This window comes from Citrus sinensis, chromosome 4 (assembly GCF_022201045.2).
Source record: "Citrus sinensis cultivar Valencia sweet orange chromosome 4, DVS_A1.0, whole genome shotgun sequence".
Taxonomy (NCBI): Eukaryota; Viridiplantae; Streptophyta; class Magnoliopsida; order Sapindales; family Rutaceae; genus Citrus; species Citrus sinensis.
Window position 1 is genome coordinate 28931368 of NC_068559.1, and position 21230 is coordinate 28952597.

Genomic DNA, 21230 nt, shown 5'->3' on the forward strand with positions numbered 1-21230 from the left:
ATAAAAAAAAATATATCCACCTAAGATGATAAATTCAAAAAATAAAAAGGATGGTTTTGAAAATAAATAAATTATCGAAACAAATTACAAGCACCTTCCGACCACCTTCGTCTCTCGTGCCACACTAAGTTGGACAACCGCCAACGGCAGAGAGACGATGGAGCGCACAAGGTCCAGTAGGCGGTCACCGCCGCCGAAGAAGAGAAGCTCGAAACCTCGGGCGACAATTGAATCCCTCAACGGCGACATAATCTGTATGATCTTCTCATCCCTCGGGTTCTTCGATCTCGTTAGATGTTCTGCCGTTTGCAAGTCCTGGTACTGGACTAATCCCTTACTCTTTCTTAATTGCTTATTAACTAAAAATTAAATTAAATTACGCGAATAATAGGAAAATAAATTAATACTTCTTGTTACTGCTTGCGTAAAGGAACGCCATTATAAACAGATGTAAGTTACTACAACTACTCTATTGCAAGCTACATGGCTTCTCGAATACGTCGGGTTCTTCGATGAGGTTGCATTTGGAGGAGCTAGCTATGAAGCACCATCGATTTGCTTTAGAAGAAGGTCGAATTGATATTGATCAATGGAAAGCTCATTCAGTTGGGTAATAACTGCTGTGGCTTGTTTTGTTGTGTCTCAAATTTTAATTCAGCATTTACAAAATACATACTAGGGCTTTGAACTAATTTTTGAGTTTTTAATCCTTAGTTTTAGTTATGTGTTGGAGCTTTTGTATTGTATTATTTTCTAATCTTGCTGTTTTTTAGGGTTGATCAGTGCCAAATGAAGAGGGGTTTGATTCTAACTGGTGTAGGTGATAAGGTATGATAGCTGTAAACTAAGTACCTAACCATCATGATTGTTGTATTTCATTAAGAGTCAATTTTTTTGTTTATCCATGACTTATGTAACTTTTATGCGAAAGACTATTCAATAGAGTTCTTAGTTTTGCTTCCTTAGAATCTATGATCAACTCTTTAGATGATCAATGATGGTAAAAGAAAAAAAAAAAAATCAGTTTCCTATCAGAAAATAATTAAAATAAAATTGATGATAAAGAGGATCGGGATAACCTCGATGTTGCTTTGGCTCGGTATATCCGATATGTATCAAGTGGGTTTCCAATACCGATAAGCTGGATGTCAAATGTGGATATGAGTCCATCATATATGAATCTTTTCTACATAGACAGTAACTGTTTCTTTTAACAGAAAATTTTCAAGCATTCCCAGGGTTTCACGTGTTAGGTTCCATGTGAATTAAAAAGTCATGTTCTACCATTTCGCAGCAGCTGTATTCCTCTAGAAACTTCTGTTAGATTCCAATACCTTTTATGCATTCCTCGTGCTGAAATTTGCTCTGCATCGTCATTCTACTAATGATTTGGTTGGAAATCATCCCAGGTTATGCGGCTCTGGTCACTAGAAGGATACAAATGTGTGGAAGAGTATTCACTTCCAAATGCAGCTTCACTGGTTGATTTTGATTTTGATGAGAGCAAGGTAACTCAAAACAAATCCTTATGTTTTGTTTTTGTTTATGTAAGATGTGACCCTGTAGCTTCATTTCTCCTTTCCATTGCTTCACATGCAAGAATACAGTACTGTTCTTTGAATAGACAAAGGTTTTAATCATAAATCTACATGGCATCTTATATGTTTATATTAAGAACTACTGTTTGGATTAACTTTTTAAGCTTCGGAGAGAATCTCTTATTTTTTGTCACGTATCATTTCTAGATTGTTGGTTTGATTGGCACACGTATATGCATATGGAGGCGCAACGGTTTAAGGAGTGTATTTCCCTCACGTGAAGGCACATTCATGAAGGGTTTATGTATGCGGTATGTAGATGGATGCTCTAATTACAATTATTGAAAATGTTAATGGTATGTATTGAATTAGTTTAGTATTGCGAAGTAATAAATAAGCTAGTCAAATATTTTTATGTTGTCAGTATCTATAAGGTAGAGAATTGAAGTATTAAACTGGAAAGACACAAGCAGGATTCTGTTTTTCCCTTATATTGAGTGGACTGTCTCATTCTAAGCATCATAACTTGGTAATGTAGTAATGTAGAAATCCTTAACTGTATGACTTTGGAGTTCAGGGAATGTATTTGTTTCGCCTTGTCTTCAAAGTGCTCATAGAACTATGAGTTCCTCTTGTCCTTTGGTTTTCCCCTTCCATGTCATTCTAAGTACTTATTATAGGTTATAAACTGGTACTCTGCAATGTCTTGTTATGTTGAAAGATATGCTTTTACAATGTCTGAAAGTGATTTGCTTCTTTCTTTCTTACAGATACTTTGATCCAGAGGCTGTAGTTGGATGTGAGGATGGGACTGCCCGTGTGTTTGACATGTATAGTAGAAAATGCTCTCAAATCATTAGGTATTTGCTGTCACAAATTTGCTCCTTTTTTTTTTTTATCTATCGTTTGTTCTTTCCTTTCCTGTCTTACATGATATCTTAATAGTTAAATTTTGTCTTTTATTTATTAGATGAACTGGTTTGTCCGAACATCTACAGTCTTTCACCTACTAACTCTGAGGATTATGGATTTCTTATGGTATAATCTCCTCAAAATTGCAGGATGCATTGTGCACCAGTAACATCTTTATCTTTGAGTGAGGATCAGTTAATTATTAGTGGATCCTCCCTGGGCAGTATCGCAATATCTGGTCTCTCCTCTGATCAGCGGGTAGCTACCCTTAGATCAACTGATTGTACAGGTCATATCATTTGCCTGATGTACCCTCAATTCCTCCATATGCTATTTTTTCTTTGTTTTCTTCCCTTTTTCTTTAACCCTAATTGGCTTTTGTCTTGAGCAATACAGTTATCATTGATGAAAATCTGCAAGTGGTTACTTAAAAACTTTATTTCATCTAAGCTGACAGGCATAAAGACATTGTGTTACAACCCATGTTCTCGTCTGGTATTTGCTGGAACTACAGCAGGATATGCATCTTGTTGGGATCTTAGGTATGCAAATGAATCAAACTTTTTATAATAGACAAATGGCATATGGGTGATTTGGAACATGGAATTTGGTGGAGATGATCATTGATTATCACTTAATTTATTAAAAAAATAATAAATTAATATCATGAAGTGATTTTTTTCCTGTTTATCGTGCAGGACAATGAAATCTTTATGGGAGACTCGAATAAGTCCAAATGTTGTATATTCTTTGCAACACTTGCAAAACGATACTTCAACGTTGGTGGTTGGTGGAATAGATGGTGTACTACGTGTTTTGGATCAGAACACTGGAGAAGTTCTATCAAGATGTGTAATGGACATTGGCTCAGCATCAAGTTCCTCCAACAAAGTCTCTGGAGTAATTGAAAGAAATGAAGGAAGAAGGCTATCGGCAGGTTGCTGTATTGATCGAATTCCCAAAACCAAACGACCTCCCATTACATGTTTAGCTGTTGGGATGAAAAAAGTTGTCACTACACACAATAGCAAGTACATCAGATTATGGAAATTTAACTACTCCGACAAATACCTTTGACTTTTGCCTGAATTCAACTTAAAATGTACTTGGTCCGTGGCCCTGTTCCATCAATTTCTTCCTTGTACACTAATACGAACTTTCCTGTTTTTATAGTCTATAGCTTAGTGCCCAAGGCTATGATTGAATTGAGGTGTGTAATTACAGTGTTTGTAAAGTTGAGTAGAATTACAGCAATTGCAAACACTCTTCAACCGTTGCCTAAATATTTTAGATATTGCTCGTTTATCTCAAAAACAAAAGAAATTCACGCTCACAAGGTCAAGATTTATGACTGAATGACCACATCCACATTGGTGGTTTGATATTGAACTTTCTATCAAGAATGTTCAAATTAGTTCTTGAAAGGAAGACAAATGAAAATATTAACAGAATACTCTTCACTAATCCGGCTTTTCCAATTAATGAATAGACAGCAATCATGTCTGGACCATATGACGGACGACCTCTCGGTTTGTTTTCTTTCTGGCAAGTTACACACATACTTAAAAGATAGAAAAGCCCAGTGGCAGCCCAATTGAGGGTACGATATCATCAATATTCATCGGTTAAAAGAGTGAACAGCCCAATTGGCGGCCCAATTGAGGGCACGATATCGTCAATATTCATCGGCCTTGACTTGCTAACTCTTCTCGCTCACCACGGAAACCAAACCGACGAAACCCTAACCCTAAACCCCTAAACCAAAAAAAAAAAGAAGGAAAAAGAGTCGATCAAAATCAACAGAAGCCATGGTGTGCATACGCAAGGCGACAGTAGACGATTTGCTTGCGATGCAAGCCTGCAATTTGTTCTGTCTTCCGGAAAATTACCAGATGAAGTATTATTTTTACCACATTTTATCGTGGCCGCAGCTGCTCTACGTGGCCGAAGATTACAACGGCCGTATTGTCGGCTACGTATTGGCTAAGATGGAAGAAGAAAGCAACGAGTGTCACGGCCACATCACCTCTCTCGCCGTACTTCGCACGCATCGCAAGTTAGGATTGGCCACTAAGCTTATGAATGCTGCACAGTCAGCTATGGAACAGGTCAACGTTTAATAGATGTAGTGCCTTTTGTTATTTTTGTTGTTGTTTGTATGTAATTGAACTGGAAAGTTTAAATTATTATTATTATTTTTATTTGTCCTTACTGTAGGACGAAGTTAGAACTTTATCATCGTATGGGTATTGTAGTTTTATGTTTATAGTTTTGAAAATATATGAACGATTTGTTTTGGGTTGGTAAAGAGGTTTTGTATTCATTATGTAATATTTAAATTAGGGTTATGAGAAGTTCAAGGTGATCAAATCAGTCCATAGAGCTGAAACACGTTATTGGATAGGTTAAAATTGGATTGTGAGTTTTAAGAGCTGTGTAGTTGATGTTTCTAAGTGGATTTCTAGCCTGTGAAAGTAAATTTTGGATTAGAAAAAATTGCTTTTGATATGCCTAATTTTTAACGTAAAAGAAATTTTGAAAGCTAAATTTGAAGCTTGACTGATGCAAAGATTTAAAGCTTTTAAAGATTTTATTTTATTTTATTTTTGGTTGAAATCTTGGTTGGCAGATTTAGTGAAGTCCTAAAACATTCAAGAAGTTGTAGGTGCGTCAAGTTTTTGTAGTACTCACCAGAGTGATTTGATACAGGTTTTTGGAGCAGAGTATGTCTCACTGCATGTTAGGAAGAGTAACCGGGCAGCATTTAATTTGTACACAGAAACTTTAGGTTATAAAATTCATGATGTGGAGGCAAAGTATTATGCTGATGGAGAGGATGCATATGATATGCGGAAGCAGCTAAAAGGAAAGCAGAGTCATCAGCATGGGCACCACCACCACCACCACCACCATCATCATCATCATCATGGTGGTGGATGCTGCTCTGGTGAGGTGAAAAGTGCAGAGACAAGGGGTGCTGAGGCAAGAGGAGATGCAAAATCAGATTCGAAAGCCAGCACGAAATCAGATTCGAAAGCGAGCTGACTAAGGTAAAATGAGTATTCAGAGAGGTGGAGGCTGGTTATTTGTTGTATTTGTTGGAGCATTATTGGGATTATTAAATATTTGTGTTGTGTTGCATAATAATGCACCGGAATGAGAGTCATATGGCTATTTTTGTTCCCTAATTGACACTAAAATTATTACGATGAACTTCTTGTGTGGTTTGCTGTGTGTTTCTTCTTTTTGCCAAAATTTTTATTTAGCAGTGCCACAACACCATTCCCCCACTTCTCTTCTTCTTCCCCCACCCCCCCTTTCTCTTTTTTCCAGCAAGAGTTGTGCTATTGCAATATGCTTCGTTGGACATCAGTTTTTAACTGATTAATCGGTAATTTTCAATAGTAGCGAGAATTATGTGTGGTTTTTGGAATGATGAAAAATGAAGTTTTCGTGCTTTTATATCTAGGGATGGTAAGAATGGATTGATTTTTGGTTTTTATTTTTTATATTTTCTAATATATGTTGTCTAGGGGAAAATACATTGATAAATGAATAAATTGCAATATGACAAACAGTCAAAATTATTTCTTTCTTATGGCAAGAGTGTCTACTCTGTTAATCTTTACTTCAAAGCCACCTACCTGAAATGACCTTTGATTTTTTGAAGGGTAGATGGCACTAGAAGATTATGCTGTATTGCTGTTTGTGCATCAAGCGTCAACACATCAACTATCTACAAAAGTCAAAGTCTTGATTTATATGGCCAAGTAGACAAGTGAGTCTCGTAGTATAATAATTGATTATTGTGCATATTATAGTCGGGGCTCGGATAATCAGTTACTGGAAAAAGTTGTGTTTGCAGTGTCCAAGTTGGTGGCTGTAATATTCAACCGTGCTCTATTATTCTCTCTTTTCACATTCTTGAAGACTTGAACTGTTGGAGATCATTTTGCCTTACTTAATACATAAACCGGTTTTTTTTTTTTTTGGGGGGGGTTGTTAAAATTCAATATTTTCCCCCTGCTGATAGGAACTAATAATATATCTGAAAAAGCCATACCAGCATCTGGATTTTAAAATTAGCAAACCCAGATCAACTTTGTTGCAATTCGCTGTCACTTCCTCTTTGCCTTGTCCGTCTCTGCAACAAAACCTAACCCCCTGCATCTTTTTTATGTTTTATATTATTTTATTAAAAACCAAACCCAACACGCAGCTTGTTCTTTGTATTATTCTGACTGATACAAACTTGTTTATTAAGCCATTAACTCTAAAGGACGAGAGAGCTTCAACTTTGAAATGCAGCAACTGATGCAGATTCTTCCAAGATTACATTTAATAAATTAATAAATAAATAGAATTGGAGTAGAAATTTACAGAAGAAACAGTTGATGGAAAGTAAATGATGGGGCTTGTTGTCGTCGAATATCCCAAAAGTATATGCAAAAGAGATATGATACAGAGGAAAAGACACTTTTGTCATCGGATCCTTGTTGATTGGAATGTTTGAGTGGGCATTCCATATTTCTCCCATAATCAAAAGACATCCCATGAAAGTTGAAATTTCGCTATCAAAATTTGTTGTCACCATTATTAAGTATCATCCCCACTTCAACTATTCTTGATAAATTTACCTGGAGCCTCATTGGTTACAGGGAGCCATCATATCCCCATTTAGAGGGATCTCTTAAAGCATGCTCAATTAACCATTTTTGGTTACACTTAAAAAGGGAAAAATCATGGTTTAATTTATGAGCTAAGTTTCTCTAAATCGATGCGGTACTCGAGGTGTCGGTACGACAACGTCACGGCCGGCCTTCATCAAGGAGAGACGATCCTTGATTGTTGAGTCAAATAATCTGTTATCAGGATTTTGTGCATAGCAAACATAGTAGCAACTCACACAGGCCTGTGGCAATGCCATTGCTATCCTGGTCTGAGGCGTTGCATTTATAAACAAATCAATCATTGAGATTAAGGAATACCCATGTTGAAACGATAATGCAATGAGACTAATCGGAAAGGGGAAACTAACCATGAGATATCCGATAATGAAAGTGAGGAGTGAAATGGTGGCAGTGAAGGGTTGGTGAACTTTGGCAGTCCAAGCAGCCGTGACTATGACACAAATACAACCACTGCAGACTCCAGTGAGAAAGCAGATTGAGCTGGTAATGTCGGAATCGACAATGGGTTCCATTTCTTGCCTCTCAAAGAGCGCCCATGTGTCTTGTGATGCCTGTACAAAACCTTTGCCATATGCAGCTATCTGCAGGCAGCGGTTAGAAGATGAGTTAGCATTATTATATCTAAAGATAAATTATAAACTTAAGCCATTGACCCTGAATACAGTTGCAGATACGATTGAGGATGGACCACAATGATTATAACAGTATTTCTTTCAAATTTTTGTTAGATAATTGCAATAGAAAACGGAGTTGACAGGACTGTATATTATAATACAACTGAACAAAAAACTTTTCCAACAATTCAAAATTCTCATGAACAGTTAATCCTAGGGTTCTTAAAGATTATAGAATGTATTGGGGAAAGACACTTAGCGTTTCATTTACTGAATCTGAAATCAAGTTAAATACTCTTGAGGTTCACGCGGTGGAAATTCTGAAGGAAAATGAGAAGTGAGTTACCTGCACATAGGCCCAGCCATTGCCACATCTGAAGATGGATTCCATGATTCTAAGACAGCAGTGTGCACATGAAAACATGAACTCATCTTCTCCCTCAAGTAAATTTAAACCCCGGGCGACAATTCTCAGAGCTTCAATTGTCGGCACAAACAAAGATCCAAGACAAGCGCTTCCAAGATTCTGAGTCAAGGCTCGTTGGAAGCAAAATTGAGTACTAGACTGCATTCCTAGTATATAATACAAGGAAATCACTCTACAGACTGTAAGATTAACAACATTCCTCATAACTTCAGTAGTCCAAGCCAAGCTCAATACCAATGCGATGATGATTAAAGGAGGAAAGTAAAAATTCAAGGCTCCAATCACAGCTAAGATCCAGAAGGACATCCACAAGAAACCGGTTCCAAGCATCCAATAAGTGGGTTGATTCAAGTCAGAAAATTTTGAAACGGGCTGTAACGATATGATCAGAACCTTGCAACAGAACCCAATTCGCTGACTAACCCAACAAGCATACAAACCATTGCCAATTGCAAAGGCAATGAAGCAAACACCAACCCCATCGGTAGCAGGCTTTTGGAAGCAAATTAGGAGAATTCCAGCGGAAAGCGACAAGAAGAAAGAGCTCCATAATATGAAATGAACCATAAATTTAGGCCAAACCCTGACTGCCTTTTGCCATGAAAATGAAAGAGAAATGCTTAGAAGAGATGCAGCTTCAACTTGTGGCAACAAATACTTCAATACCCTTTTCTCTTTTCTTTTAATAGATTCAGATGCTAAAATTAGCCCTTGAATTCCCTTGAACACAAGAAAACCCACTAACCCAATAGCCAGAATCATGTGCAGAACAAAGAGAAACAGAGATATTTTGTTGGTGTATTTTTTTGAATTCAGCGCTGTTCGTGATGCCTGCTGTGGACACAAAAGCGGAAAAAATAATTCTTGAAAATTTCAATATATTAAGAACCAAAAGTTGATTAATTTTGTAAAGAAAGAAAGAAAGAAAGAAAAGCGGAAAAAAAAAAAAGGAACTTACTTGAGGTGTTGGAGTTGGTGCTGGAGGAGATGTAGAAATAGAACGGGGGCGAGAAGGCTGAGAAGGTGGAGGAGTAGCAATTCTTGGAGCTTGGCGAGAAGGCTGAGAAGGTGGAGGAGTAGCAATTCTTGGAGCTGTAACTCTTCTGCCACCATTAATAACAATCCTCAAAGGATTTGTTGGGTTCAGTGTTTGCATCATTGACGCATTAAACCCTCTTTGCTCATCATTAATATTAACATTGGAATTGCTATCCACCACTTTTTCCTCAACAACCACTTCTCCTTTCTCCACATCCCTCACTTCCTCCTCTTCTTCTTCTTCTCCTCCTCCTCCTCCTCCTCCTCCTCCTTCTTCTTCTTTCTTTTGAGTCTCTCTCTCTACCACCTAACACATAATTTTTAAACTTAATTAGCGTAACGGAAGCAACAAATTAATGATATTATATATATAATTTAAGATTATGAACGGTATGATAAACAACATGTAGTAGCTTACAGGGTCAGAGGCGCCCATGGCGGCAGGGATGACGTCAGTTTGCTAACGGCTAACGGTGGCGGCGGCGGCGATGATGTCTGAATTCTGAAATGTTACTGTTGTCCTCCTTCTCGTTGGATTTTTTGTACGTGTGTGTCGTGTTATTTGGAGATGTTATTGGCTTTTCTTGGGCTTGTGTTTTTCAGTTTCGTGGTGCTTTTTGACTGTCATAAATTAAAATATTTCAAAAAGATAACAATTTTGTTACGACGCCATAAAGGCGGGGACCCACGCCTCAAGAGTTTGTAGATCTTCAAACGGCGAGTGGAGCATACGAACCAATGAGAGTAGGATTTTACAGCATGTGTCATTTGGCACGTGTTGCGCGTAGCCAAAGGACATTTTTACTCTGTATGCCTGAGGTGCAGCTCAGCTCCAATGAAATTGCCTTGGGAGATATATCTCGAAGATTGATGATAAATTTCTAATTAAAATTTACGCTATTCAAGTCTTACTTAGGTATATAGTAGCTGATCTAGTTTAAAAGTAAAAGTAAAGTTAATTCGATTTATTATTTATATAATAAAAATTTTATAATATTTTTATTATTTTTATTAAAATTATTATTTAAAAATAATATTTATATAATATATTATTAATTTTCATTTTATATATCACTATAAGTGTAACTTTAAAGTTAAGCAACTTAATGTTAAATAGGACTTTAGACTCATGGTTACTTTTTTTCTTTTCTTGTTTTTTTCTTTTCTTTTAATCAAATCAGGTCACAGTATATTAAACATGCCAAATAAGACCTAAGACTCATGGTTACTTTCTTTCCTTTTGCTGATTTTTTTTTTTTTTTTCTCTTAACCAAATCACATCACAGCATGTATAAAAGACCAAATGTTTTTAAACATTGATATATTTATACCACCGAAGTCTGTAAAATGTCTTACATTCATAATTTAAAATATGCAGCTGAATCAATTTTATTGCAGAATAGCTCAGATTTGTAAATGGAGTTGACATTATGAATTATTAAAACAATATGACTTATTAGTCTCACCATAAATTAGTCTTCCCCTGCTGAGATGATATATATATATATATATGAGTTGAATTCATAAATTGAAATTTATGAATTTATTGTTAGATTTATACCATACTTTTTTTATTTATTGGATTTATCAATTAAGGTGAAGATTTGGGTTTAGTGGATGATGATGAAAAGGGGCCTTCTTTCCACCCCAAAAAAATAAAAAATAAAAAATACAAAATACAAAATAAAAAAAGGAGGGGAAAGGGACGAGAAAGCACCCGATCTTATCATCTGGGCATCGTTTGTTTTCACATAACTTTGCAAGCCGTGTAAGACACAGCAACCTGCCATTATTTGATGCAATTAAATCAGAATTTTTTTTAAAAAAAGTTTTAATATCATTTGAACTGTTATATTTTGTGTAATCTTTAAAGACAGTAAATATTTGAGAAAGTATACAAGTAGTTCCCATTCCTATTTAAGAAAAGTATACAGTATTGATTTTTTTTTTTTATATGTGGTGCTGGAGTAATTGCAGAATTCGAGACTCTGAAGAATGGACCACAGCTGAGAAATTCCAAGAAGAATATTAAAGTCATTTAAATGATTCCCCATATGATATCACACGAAGGTGGAAGCATTAAATTTTTGTTTTTGTTGTTGTTGTTGCGTGCAACATTCATTTCGTGCCCAAAAAATAAGGCAAATACTATGTTATATTTCATGTAACATACATATTTCATAACAACCACATAAATTACGTAGGGTCATAATTTGTGTGGTTGTTGTGAAGTGTGTTTGTTATATAAAATGTACCATAGTGGCTCCCAAAAAATAAATACAGCACTTGGCAAGAGAAGCCAAGCGAAGCCAAGCCAAGTAGCCTTGGTGTGACGTGTCGAAGATTGAAAAGGTGTCCCCATTCCTATTACCGTTGGAATCTGAGACATAAAAATTGGTCACGTGACTGGAAAGCTAATAAGTGCTAAACCAAATTTCGGACTTTAGTGACGTCAAAGAAACGTGATTATTGTTTAGTCAAAAGTGGATGACATGGATCCACTTCAGCTTGTCTGGAGCTTTTAGTAGAACCTACTTAGCTCATTAGTGGCTGGGAAATGGCACGAAGAGGAAACCCTTGTGTGAAAAAAATAATAATAATAATAATAACTCAACCTTCACCAAAAATGGGCTTCTGAATCTCTGAGGCCCAAACTGAAATAGTGCAATGAACTTTCTTCATTTATCACACTCACTTTTACTTCCAAACTCCATACCGTTGAATCCCTCTTTAATATAAAATTAAAATACATTCTGGTAGTAATAGCATGGCATCATCACAAAACTGCTGAGACTCCACAGCAAAGCAGAAGCAACATGCGGTGGAGCTCCCAAATCTGGTAACGGAAATTTAGAACAAGGACACATCGCAACACAATCGATCTTCAGCATTAAAGGTAGTTAAGTTTGTATTTCCAGGAAGGCTGAATATCTCTATCTATGCTTCTGCAGTCTCTGGTTGGCTATCTTTTTTGTTACCAGCGGTAGCAGAAGACTCAGCTGTTGGTTTGACAATGCTTAGCTGGCCACCTTCCTTGTTAGCAAGAGTGGCTGCCTTCACCTCGTTGCAGTGGTTTATGAATTTCGTCAATTCCTGATTTCGTCATATGAGAGAGAAAAAAGGCCTTCAGCTATGAAAATATGTCGTACCCTCAGAAAAGTATGATAACATACTGTAGGCCTAATACCTTAACAGCCATTACACTTGAATCTGATGATACAAAACAATTTGGGGAATTGCATGTTTCAGTAGAAACACACAAGCAAACAATGAGTAAGAAACCGAAAATTCATAGCTCGTAACAGTAATCCATCGGTCTTTATATGGTGTGTCATCCAAAATCTATACTGGATGAATATACTGACAAACAACAATACATGGTAACTTTAGATGCTTCTTTTGTAACTAAATTTCAGGATAAGAAGAAAAACCTTCAAGTTTAACCCAGCAGTAACAAAAGTTTTTTAACTACATACGTGCTGTAATAATATACGACTACCTAAATCCCCCAAATCTTGGTCTCCACAAATTAAACAAACAACAATCTTGAAGGGATATGCTAAGCTTAATACTTGAACAATCTTGTTATCAACGTGATAACAAGTGCTACAATTAGAAGGAAGAGAAGCCACCTACAATCTAAAATCAGAAGTTAACTCTTTTATGTTAATACGTTCCCTAATCAACTCACATTCTCAAATTAATTCTTAAATAAAAGGCCACTTCAGAGAATCTCAAAATACAGAGTGAGCAAGTGAAGCTTCATAAAAGAGAAGGGTATCATTCCTACACCCAGTCAAAACTCAACTCACTAACCCAACGAACAGCCTAAACCGAAACCAATAGAACACTTGAGTTTCAAAAATCAGGTGGCCATAAAGCTAATGAATTTGGAGAAGAAATTCCTTGCAACTATATGAAGAGAAGTATAAATAGGCAAAGTAAACAACGCACAAATGCAGCAGCTTCGTTCACACAAAAAAGTCACACTAAGAATTGAGAATTCAACCATTGTTAACAAAATTTACAAGATAAAATCATTCATGTGCAGTTATCAAGTATTCCCACCTCGTAAAGGATCCAAAGTCTAATTAATCCAAACAAAAAATTGAAGCTTTCTTATCGAAAATTAAGGATTTATTATGTAAAGCTACAATAAAGGGTAAGAGAAGTGGAACGTACACGATCAACGTCCATGTCCTTTGTAATTTTTGAGGGCTTCACATATCGCTTCCCTTCATAATCAAGCATCAAATTCACTAACAGTAACACTCCCATGAACTAGAAATATTATATAAAAATTCACTTACCTTTGCGAGCTTGAATGATTTTGCCATGGCGATTGGGAGGTACCGTTTTCTTCTTCTGTTGGCCTTTGAATAGGTTCCCTTTCTGCGTCATCTTGCTCTGTTTAGTTTTGCTCGGGTAATTTTTTTTTTTCCGTTGCTTTAAGTTAGGGTTTTAATTCCATTGAAAAAAAAAAGTTAGGGTTTTAATTTTGATTTCTTAATTTATTTGGAGGTTCAGTCTGCCGCGGCGATAACTTTCATTCAGGACCCTTTTGTTTAGGTTTATTTCACTTAGGTTTATTTCACTTAGGTTAAATATTATAAATAAACAATCATTCAACGTCTAAGGAAAAAAACATACCTACTGAACTAGAACTACAGACGTGAAAGTTAAGATATTTAACAGAGCCAGTGTATTTTGCTAAGGAAAATGACATATGCACCCCGGAGCCCACCTCGATTCCTCAACTCTAATGAGGCCTAATTTTGAGTAATTTTATTATTAATTTAAACTTTTAAGAGCATTCATTAAAATATTTTAATTTTTATTTCTTCATATGTGGAATTGAGAAGAGGTTAAAAGTTGACTCTTATCATTACTCATTTGCTATTTGCAATTGCTCTAAGTTAACGAACATGTGTCCTTTATCGCATCAACCGTAAGCCTGTAACACTTCAGCATTTGGAGATTGGAAATCTTATTGAAGTTGAGGATGTAAAGCAGGACAATCTAATCTAATGGGTAAAGCTGCGTGCTACATTTGAGGTTTAAGGAAATGAAAATGAAAATGAAATCAGTAGAAAGCTGGGCCAGCTCGATATTGAAGTTGTGGATGTAAGCAGACCAATCTACTGTAGTAACTAGGCTGCAGATTCTGGAAATAGAATCCTGCACTTGAAAGTTTCAGGAAATGACGTCAATAGAAAGCTGAGGGGGCTCATTATCATGCTCTGTAAGCTTCATGATTGGGAGTTTATAACCGTGGCCTTGGCTTTATAGAATGAAACAAACAAAAACATCGCTCAAAAGTTGTCCGTTCTTTTGTATTCTCTGATTGCATTTAAAAATCAACACCTATTAAAAATAGGTTAACAGACAACAGAGTAAACAAGCGTCTCCACCCTATATGCACTATTCTCGCATCTTCTGGATTCCAACCCACCGTGCATAATCCACCCACCTGATCAAATGGAAATTTCGATCATTGAAATGAAGAAATATGCAACAAGTAGTTATAATATGATGCTAGACTACAGGAAAGCTTGAAATATCATACATCAATGACCCCAAGAATGTGTTGCCAGTTCGAAAGGCAAAGCAGATTGCAGCAAGTATAATCTTGTTTTCGTGTAGCAATGGCTCTAGAATCCGTTGTTCAATAACTCCTGCAAGTACTTGGTACCTGGTAAACAATAAATGCCCATGATCCGTTACAGCGTACTTAGAAACATTATATTATAATATTTTCAAACATAATCCAGAATAGTTATCCAGACATTAGCTAAAAAATTTATACATAATATACACAAACTTTGAGTACCTTCATGGTGAAAGTTAAACAATATGCTGATAGTTTTACCTTAGGTTGCTAGAAACTGCCATGTAAACACCATATGCAACACTAGTTGAAATTATAGGCACATCCTCTGCTTCACCAGCAAAAGATGTATCGAGGGCCTTTCTTGCATTAATCAAAGCATTCGTTATGCCTACACCAACCTGAAAGAAGATGTTATAAGTCAAACGCTGCTACATCCAGAATTCCAGAATATGTTGACAGAGAAAGGAACAAATCAAGAGTTCAAAACTGCATGATAATTAAGCAATCACAAACTATTATTTAACTCAGAGGGATAACTTTAATGACAAAAGCAATACAAGGGTCACATTATCTCCATACATATTTTATAATGAAACATTCATTCTTGATGGACGGTCGAAATGTACCGGGTTCAAGGAAGGTGGTTTAATTATCCAATTAGATATAGTATAACTACAAAAGGCCAAAATAAATGTATTTCATTCAATATTCAGTTGTTGACCCACCAGAGAGGCACTGGTCCCGACTGCAAATAATTTCGCCCCATTACGCTGCACAACAGATTGAGCTATTATCAGTTCCTATTATTAAACTACTAATAGTTCCCACTTTCCATGAAAATGACTGCCTGAATTTCTTTGGCAAGCTGATACATACCACTATTGCACCTATTCTCTGTATAAGGGAATACGATGTTCCAGTAAATGCCACCTGCACAGAAGATCTTAGAAGTCAATATCAGGCTATATGCCGTCATGACTGTTTATGGAAACAAAATTTTTCAAATAATTGGTGAGAACCTGGAACGCATTATCAGGACAGTTGAAGAAGAACTTAGCAATTGGTCCTGTACTCATTGCAAGAGGAGGTCGAAGAGAAATAGTGGGAGCAGGAAGCCAGACAAGCATAAAATCTGCTATTATGGCCATTACCTAGGATGCATTAGCTATTGATTAGAGAAATAGATGATATTACAAAAAGTCAAGTTAAATGACAATGCCAAAATAAATACAATAAGAAGAAAACATGAGAAAAAGAGTGAAATGTTTGCTATGTAGTAAACACACTGCATGAAAAGAAAACTTTACATATTGCAAATATGGGAGACAATTTGAAGCACTTATGGGTTCTGAATCCACTGAAACAAGACTTATTTAGTAACCACGAAAAAATGTATCTTAGGTAAGTTTGGGCAGGTTGCTTCTAATTTTTAATTCCATGCTCCCAGTCCCAATTTTAACCGCAGCATAGCTGCCCTACATCTATATTTTAGGAGAATTTTTCTCCCACAATAAGGGCAACTGGCCGTAAGTTGGGGTATCAGATTACTAGCACATTCAGTTTAATGCAGAAAGTAAAGCTACAGCACAAAAGATGACGTACATACCACATCAGCGAAAACAAAATCTAACTCCTTGGAAAAATTTTCTCTGCGTCTCTCCAATTCTGCAGCAGTCTGAAAAGGAAGCAAGATACGAATACTTCATTTTGTACATCAGAAATAAGCCTCCAATAGTCAAAGAAAAATGAGAGGACAGACTTCTACCCTAGAAAAGCTTCTAAAACAAGCCCAAACATACAACGTCTTACTTATAAAGCAAGTACAGGATAATGTGATTAATTTAGCAAAACTTGATATGAAAGTCCCCAAAAAGATCACAAGCTAATCCGGACTATTTGCCCAGAAATACCAACCAACCAGGAGCCCAAATGAAGTTGGTTCACACATGGCCAGCACTTTTCATCATTAAATTCTTAATACCGAAACACACGTAATAAGAGGGAAATTCCAGGATTAGTCAAGGAAGAGCATCACAGAAATCATCAACAAGTCAAGTCAAGCCGAGATCAAATTTTCAGATAAAATCATAACAGCAAAGCAGATATAATTAATTAATAAAATGGAATATCAATTAAAAAAGGTGGAGGCAGAGGTTAGAAAATTCAGAAACCTTAGTGAAGACCCCAACTCCACACTCCATGGCAACTTTAGCCAAGAACAAATCATCAGCGAGCAAGCGTTCCCTGAAACCACCAAAATTAAGCAGCCACCGAAATACAGGTGACTTCTCCAGCTCAAGATACCTCTTAACAATGGCTGCGGGTACCCGCCCTGCCTCGATTGCTCCCGCCAAATCCTTCGGTAAGTCCCCCAACGTCCTTCCCGCCTATACAACAAACACGTATCAAGTATAAACATAGAATCAATACATACTCATTGAACTTACGATGAAATACATATACATTACGCACAAGAAAAGATGATACCTTTGCCAGAGCGAAGATGGCTTCAGTGCAGTTGTGGAAACCAGCATCATCATCACCGCCACCCCCGCCGCCTCCGCTCCCCCAGCTACCACCTCCGCCTTTTCCGCCGCCCGAGGCAAAAATGACCGTTGGGCGGCAGGTTTTGTTTTTATTAGGCGTACTGGAAGTGCATGTGAGAGAGAAATTAATGAGGTGGGGATTGGGGATTTGGCGGGTGATGTTATTGATAACAAAACTCTGGTGGCGGTTATGGTAGCTTGGTGAAAAGGCGCGTGTCGGGAGGTTAGAGAAAGAAGCGGTTGCCATTTTTGGACAGATCACCAGAGTTATCACGGAACAAGTCTTGACTTGAGGAACTAATTCTATTACTCAGTTGAGTCGAGCCCAGTTGAGTTGACAGATTTCATTTCACGCGCACGTACCCTCACCCTCTAGTCTCGACGTAATTACGGAAGTTAAAAATTCCATTGGTTTCTTATTATTACTATTATTATTTAATGGGAAGAAAATCGGTTTATACACTAAATATTTTTTTGCTGATACTTAAATTTTACATTTATAAGATATGACGCTATAATTTACAATTAATTTAATCAGAAATTTTGTTGATATTTTATTTAGATAATTTTTTATAGAACGACTTAATAATTACGTAAATCTGGCTATTTATATATAACAAAACTTTATTTTTGCCACTTTACAAAGTAAGATTGAAAGTTTAGGGCAGATTCGTAAAATTAATGCGGATTTTATATTTATCTACACAACAGTTGCGCAAATTATCAAAAGTTGTAGTTGATGCGTTCGAAGGAGAGCGCGTGGGGTGAGTGACACGCACGCAGGTAGATGACAGTCAGACCTGAATCTGACTGATGATTACTCGGACCCGATAGAAAAGTTGATATGAAAACCAGTGGCTTTTAAAGACCTAGGCCCAATATTTAATTAAAACAGGCGGGCAATCCGACCCGACCCGAGCCTGCCAAGAATAAAACCCGTACCCGTACAATTAATTTGGTAGAGCAATATAAATTGAACGGTCTACATTGGCAGGAATTACTATACTAAAAAGAAAGACGCTCTTATCTTCTTCTTCTCGGACTTTTTTTCTGGGTAGGTATAGCAATTTGCAATAGCAGTGCATATATACAAATTACAAAACTCAAAAAGGTTCCAATACTGTATCCGCAAAATGGCGACATGTGGCACTACTCCGTCGTCTCTGATGCTAACATACGCCGCCACGCCAGTACACCCGCAAGACTTGACACCCTCGCTGTCTCTTCTTTCTTTCAAACCCTCGAAGACTGCGGCTTTCTCACTGTGCACCAACCTCAGCGTTAGAGGAGGGGAGAGGAGGGCGAGCAAGTGGCTTGATTTGTATCCGCTGAGACAGAACAAAAATGGGCTTCCTGGACACATGCTGGCGGCTGCTTCTGCTGTCGAAGCTGATACTGACTTGGCCACTGACGATGTGGAGGACGATACTCAGGGAGGTGCTGAAGGAGCAACTGCTACTGCTACTGCTACTGCTACTATTTCAACTAAGCCTAAGAAAGGCAAGGCTGCGTTGCCTCTCAAGAGAGACAGGGTATTTGCTTTTGTTTCTGTATTTTTGTTGGGTTACCTTTTTTCTTTTTCTTTTTGCCTTTTTGTTTAATGTTTTCTTGCTCTTCAAAATGTCAGACTAGGTCTAAAAGATTCCTGGAAATTCAAAATTTGAGGGAAGGCAAGAAAGAGTATGATTTGAAGACGGCAATATCTTTGTTGAAGCAGATGTCAAGTACAAAGTTCACGGAAACAGCTGAAGCCCATTTTCGCCTCAACATTGATCCCAAATACAATGATCAACAGCTTAGAGCAACAGTAAGTTGTGCAATCTTTTTAACAACATTAAAGGATTATTTATGTGTGTGGTCTTACTAATGTTTGATTTTATACTTAAAACTACCCCCATTTGATTCCTACCCCTTTGTTGCAGGTGAGTTTACCCAAGGGAACTGGAAAATCTGTTAAGGTGGCTGTTCTTGCTCAAGGTAGTTTTAGGAATTTACTGATGCATGATTCGTTTAGCTCTAATATGATGGTGTTGTACCTTCATTCCCCTTGAACCTCTTATACATATTAAGGAATCCTAATGAATTTTCTATCTGACTGTTGTACATTGGCAGAGTCAGTTTTTTCCATTTGAAATTGACATAGCGTTAGATTCTATATGGTTCTCTGTTCATAAAATAACTACTGTCACTTGTTCCCTTGGTTTCCATTATTTTATACCTTAATATCATTTCAGGTGAAAAGTTCGATGAAGCAAAAAATGCAGGAGCAGATTTGGTTGGTGGTGATGACTTGATTGAACAAATAAAAGGAGGATTCATGGAGTTCGACAAGCTAATTGCTTCACCAGATATGATGGTTAAGGTGCTGATCTTGATCCTCTCCCAGCTCTATATTTGTCAAATTCTAGGAAATCCTCAGGATAGAAACTATAACTGTGTAAGAGGGATGTGGCTCTGTCGGTTAAATAAAAATTGTAGTTAGCCTAATAATTGGTTTCTCCATTTGGGTCTTTTATAGTTCAGCAATCCACAGAATGTAATTGCTTGAATGTAACCGCCACAAGCTTCTTGTTTGGATTTATTGTCAAGGGCATCCAGTCACTCTTCAACTGAATGTAGATCAATTCTTTTTGTCAATTGATACTAATGGGTATGTGTTCATATATGTTATGAATTTTCAGTTAAAACCCTTTCTACTTGCATCAGGTTGCCAGCCTAGGAAAAATTCTTGGACCACGGGGACTCATGCCAAATCCTAAAGCTGGTACTGTTACAACTAACATACCTCAGGTAAGGTTTAAATAATTCTGTTCGTAATTTTTCTTTTTGAAAATTATTATTACTGTGTATGTTTCTTGGTGCTGGAGCTACAAGTCTTCAGTGATTAAAGAAAAGGTAGAAACAACTAGTATAATGATGATGTTCAGCTGTGGAAACCAATGACATGAGAAACATCAAATGATGATAAATGCACTTTGTTATCTAACTGATAAAATTTCAGTAGCTTAATGAAATGGGTTCCTTGTGTAATCTTTCAGGCCATAGAAGAATTCAAGAAGGGAAAAGTTGAATATAGAGCAGATAAAACTGGGATTGTCCACATACCTTTTGGGAAAGCTGATTTTTCTGAAGATGACCTCCTCATAAACTTCCTTGCTGCTGTTGTATGTCCTCTCTCTCTCCCTCCCCCCACCCCCACCCCCAACCCTTGTCTTCGTTGAGCTAAATGGTGCTTAAACTGCGTTGTACTCATCTTGGAAATTGGATTGTATTGATCGTGCAGAAATCAATTGAAGCAAACAAGCCAAAAGGGGCCAAAGGAGTGTACTGGAAAAGTGCTTACATTTGCTCATCAATGGGACCTTCCATTCGATTAAACATAAAAGAAATGCTCGATTACAAGCTTCCATCAAATTTCTAAACGACATAACTAAATTTTGTAAATGATATCTTTAACTGTTCAGTCAGCCTCTTTGATACCCATGCCAGGGCTTGCCACTGCTTGGCAAAAGTTGTAGGAGAGCGAATTATGGTGAGGTGAGGAGATCTTGATTATCAATGTGGATGAGATTGTAGCAAATAAAAAAAAAGGAAAAATGCATACAGCATGGCTTTTTTCCGTACTGAAAAAGATATTATTATTAACGCCCACTCTCAGCTTCATTACCGCAATTTTTTGTTCTGTAAAATTATTTGGTATCCTACTGAATATTTTTCCATTCTTGTATTCCCTTGAGCTCCATTTTTTATTTTTTGAAATGAAGTTATTATCCCACCCGCAGACACAGATTCCCAGTTCTGGTTCTGGTTTGCATCTGATCACATTTGATAACGAATAGGAATCCATTGGTTC

General features: G+C 36.9%; 6 protein-coding genes across 12 annotated transcripts; 3 read left to right on the plus strand and 3 right to left on the minus strand.

The window, feature by feature from the left end:
• Nucleotides 1–42: 42 nt before the first annotated feature.
• On the plus strand, nucleotides 43–3733 carry LOC102607962 (F-box/WD-40 repeat-containing protein At3g52030). The gene is made up of 9 exons (XM_006482869.4): nucleotides 43–318; nucleotides 431–610; nucleotides 774–828; nucleotides 1410–1508; nucleotides 1746–1849; nucleotides 2309–2398; nucleotides 2600–2739; nucleotides 2908–2992; nucleotides 3149–3733. The coding sequence occupies exons 1-9, from the start codon at nucleotides 158–160 to the stop codon at nucleotides 3525–3527; spliced, it is 1293 nt and encodes a 430-aa protein (XP_006482932.1). The 5' UTR covers nucleotides 43–157; the 3' UTR covers nucleotides 3528–3733.
• Nucleotides 3734–4146: 413 nt separating this feature from the next.
• Nucleotides 4147–6379, plus strand: LOC102607662 (N-terminal acetyltransferase A complex catalytic subunit NAA10). Of its 5 annotated transcripts, none has more exons than XR_008054176.1 (4): nucleotides 4147–4558; nucleotides 5160–5500; nucleotides 6121–6228; nucleotides 6316–6379. XR_008054176.1 is itself a non-coding variant. In XM_006482868.4 (3 exons), exons 1-2 carry the CDS (start codon nucleotides 4259–4261, stop codon nucleotides 5493–5495), a joined length of 636 nt encoding a protein of 211 aa, XP_006482931.1. In that variant the 5' UTR covers nucleotides 4147–4258; the 3' UTR covers nucleotides 5496–5500; nucleotides 6121–6379. The 5 variants fall into 5 exon arrangements, 3 of the variants coding, with proteins under 3 accessions (XP_006482931.1, XP_015387289.1, XP_024956871.1); XR_008054177.1 differs by having other exon boundaries at nucleotides 6126–6228; XM_006482868.4 differs by having other exon boundaries at nucleotides 6121–6379.
• Nucleotides 6380–6771: 392 nt separating this feature from the next.
• Nucleotides 6772–9847, minus strand: LOC102607170 (protein PNS1). Of its 3 annotated transcripts, XM_052439960.1 has the most exons (6): nucleotides 9639–9846; nucleotides 9491–9527; nucleotides 9141–9457; nucleotides 8102–9016; nucleotides 7489–7722; nucleotides 6772–7389 (listed from the first exon to the last, which is right to left on the minus strand). In XM_052439960.1, exons 1-6 carry the CDS (start codon nucleotides 9654–9656, stop codon nucleotides 7210–7212), a joined length of 1701 nt encoding a protein of 566 aa, XP_052295920.1. In that variant the 5' UTR covers nucleotides 9657–9846; the 3' UTR covers nucleotides 6772–7209. The 3 variants fall into 3 exon arrangements, with proteins under 3 accessions (XP_052295920.1, XP_006482930.2, XP_006482929.2); XM_006482867.4 differs by having other exon boundaries at nucleotides 8102–9013; nucleotides 9141–9527; nucleotides 9639–9847; XM_006482866.4 differs by having other exon boundaries at nucleotides 9141–9527.
• A 2028-nt stretch (nucleotides 9848–11875) lies between these two features.
• Nucleotides 11876–13716, minus strand: LOC102606889 (uncharacterized). Its single transcript, XM_006482865.4, has 3 exons — nucleotides 13531–13716; nucleotides 13403–13455; nucleotides 11876–12313 (listed from the first exon to the last, which is right to left on the minus strand). The coding sequence occupies exons 1-3, from the start codon at nucleotides 13619–13621 to the stop codon at nucleotides 12158–12160; spliced, it is 300 nt and encodes a 99-aa protein (XP_006482928.1). The 5' UTR covers nucleotides 13622–13716; the 3' UTR covers nucleotides 11876–12157.
• Nucleotides 13717–14426: 710 nt separating this feature from the next.
• LOC102631484 (protein RETICULATA-RELATED 4, chloroplastic-like) lies at nucleotides 14427–17691 on the minus strand. Its single transcript, XM_006482864.4, has 9 exons — nucleotides 17319–17691; nucleotides 17003–17218; nucleotides 16438–16506; nucleotides 15851–15982; nucleotides 15708–15761; nucleotides 15557–15601; nucleotides 15090–15229; nucleotides 14787–14912; nucleotides 14427–14690 (listed from the first exon to the last, which is right to left on the minus strand). Exons 1-9 carry the CDS (start codon nucleotides 17622–17624, stop codon nucleotides 14642–14644), a joined length of 1137 nt encoding a protein of 378 aa, XP_006482927.1. The 5' UTR covers nucleotides 17625–17691; the 3' UTR covers nucleotides 14427–14641.
• Nucleotides 17692–18374: 683 nt separating this feature from the next.
• On the plus strand, nucleotides 18375–21104 carry LOC102631176 (50S ribosomal protein L1, chloroplastic). The gene is made up of 7 exons (XM_006482863.4): nucleotides 18375–18909; nucleotides 19005–19184; nucleotides 19300–19354; nucleotides 19612–19739; nucleotides 20084–20167; nucleotides 20416–20541; nucleotides 20661–21104. The coding sequence occupies exons 1-7, from the start codon at nucleotides 18511–18513 to the stop codon at nucleotides 20796–20798; spliced, it is 1110 nt and encodes a 369-aa protein (XP_006482926.1). The 5' UTR covers nucleotides 18375–18510; the 3' UTR covers nucleotides 20799–21104.
• Nucleotides 21105–21230: the final 126 nt, after the last annotated feature.

Bases quoted from the DNA above. Each gene is read 5' to 3' on its own strand.
- LOC102607962 (XM_006482869.4), top strand. From the start codon at position 158: ATGGAGCGCACAAGGTCCAGTAGGCGGTCACCGCCGCCGAAGAAGAGA. The intron at 829-1,409 runs GTATGATAGCTG...AAATCATCCCAG, and splicing joins TAACTGGTGTAGGTGATAAG to GTTATGCGGCTCTGGTCACT. The intron at 2,740-2,907 runs GTCATATCATTT...CTAAGCTGACAG, and splicing joins TAGATCAACTGATTGTACAG to GCATAAAGACATTGTGTTAC.
- LOC102607662 (XM_006482868.4), top strand. From the start codon at position 4,259: ATGGTGTGCATACGCAAGGCGACAGTAGACGATTTGCTTGCGATGCAA. The intron at 4,559-5,159 runs GTCAACGTTTAA...GATTTGATACAG, and splicing joins CACAGTCAGCTATGGAACAG to GTTTTTGGAGCAGAGTATGT.
- LOC102607170 (XM_006482866.4), bottom strand. The intron at 9,017-9,140 runs GTAAGTTCCTTT...TTGTGTCCACAG, and splicing joins CACCAACTCCAACACCTCAA to CAGGCATCACGAACAGCGCT. The intron at 7,390-7,488 runs GTTAGTTTCCCC...GCAACGCCTCAG, and splicing joins TCATTATCGGATATCTCATG to ACCAGGATAGCAATGGCATT.
- LOC102606889 (XM_006482865.4), bottom strand. From the start codon at position 13,621: ATGACGCAGAAAGGGAACCTATTCAAAGGCCAACAGAAGAAGAAAACG. The intron at 13,456-13,530 runs GTAAGTGAATTT...TTGATTATGAAG, and splicing joins AATCATTCAAGCTCGCAAAG to GGAAGCGATATGTGAAGCCC. The intron at 12,314-13,402 runs GTACGTTCCACT...TGACGAAATCAG, and splicing joins AGGACATGGACGTTGATCGT to GAATTGACGAAATTCATAAA.
- LOC102631484 (XM_006482864.4), bottom strand. From the start codon at position 17,624: ATGGCAACCGCTTCTTTCTCTAACCTCCCGACACGCGCCTTTTCACCA. The intron at 15,983-16,437 runs GTATGTACGTCA...AATGCATCCTAG, and splicing joins ATTTTGTTTTCGCTGATGTG to GTAATGGCCATAATAGCAGA. The intron at 15,762-15,850 runs GTTCTCACCAAT...TCTTCTGTGCAG, and splicing joins GTCCTGATAATGCGTTCCAG to GTGGCATTTACTGGAACATC.
- LOC102631176 (XM_006482863.4), top strand. From the start codon at position 18,511: ATGGCGACATGTGGCACTACTCCGTCGTCTCTGATGCTAACATACGCC. The intron at 19,355-19,611 runs GTAGTTTTAGGA...ATATCATTTCAG, and splicing joins GGTGGCTGTTCTTGCTCAAG to GTGAAAAGTTCGATGAAGCA. The intron at 19,740-20,083 runs GTGCTGATCTTG...TACTTGCATCAG, and splicing joins CACCAGATATGATGGTTAAG to GTTGCCAGCCTAGGAAAAAT.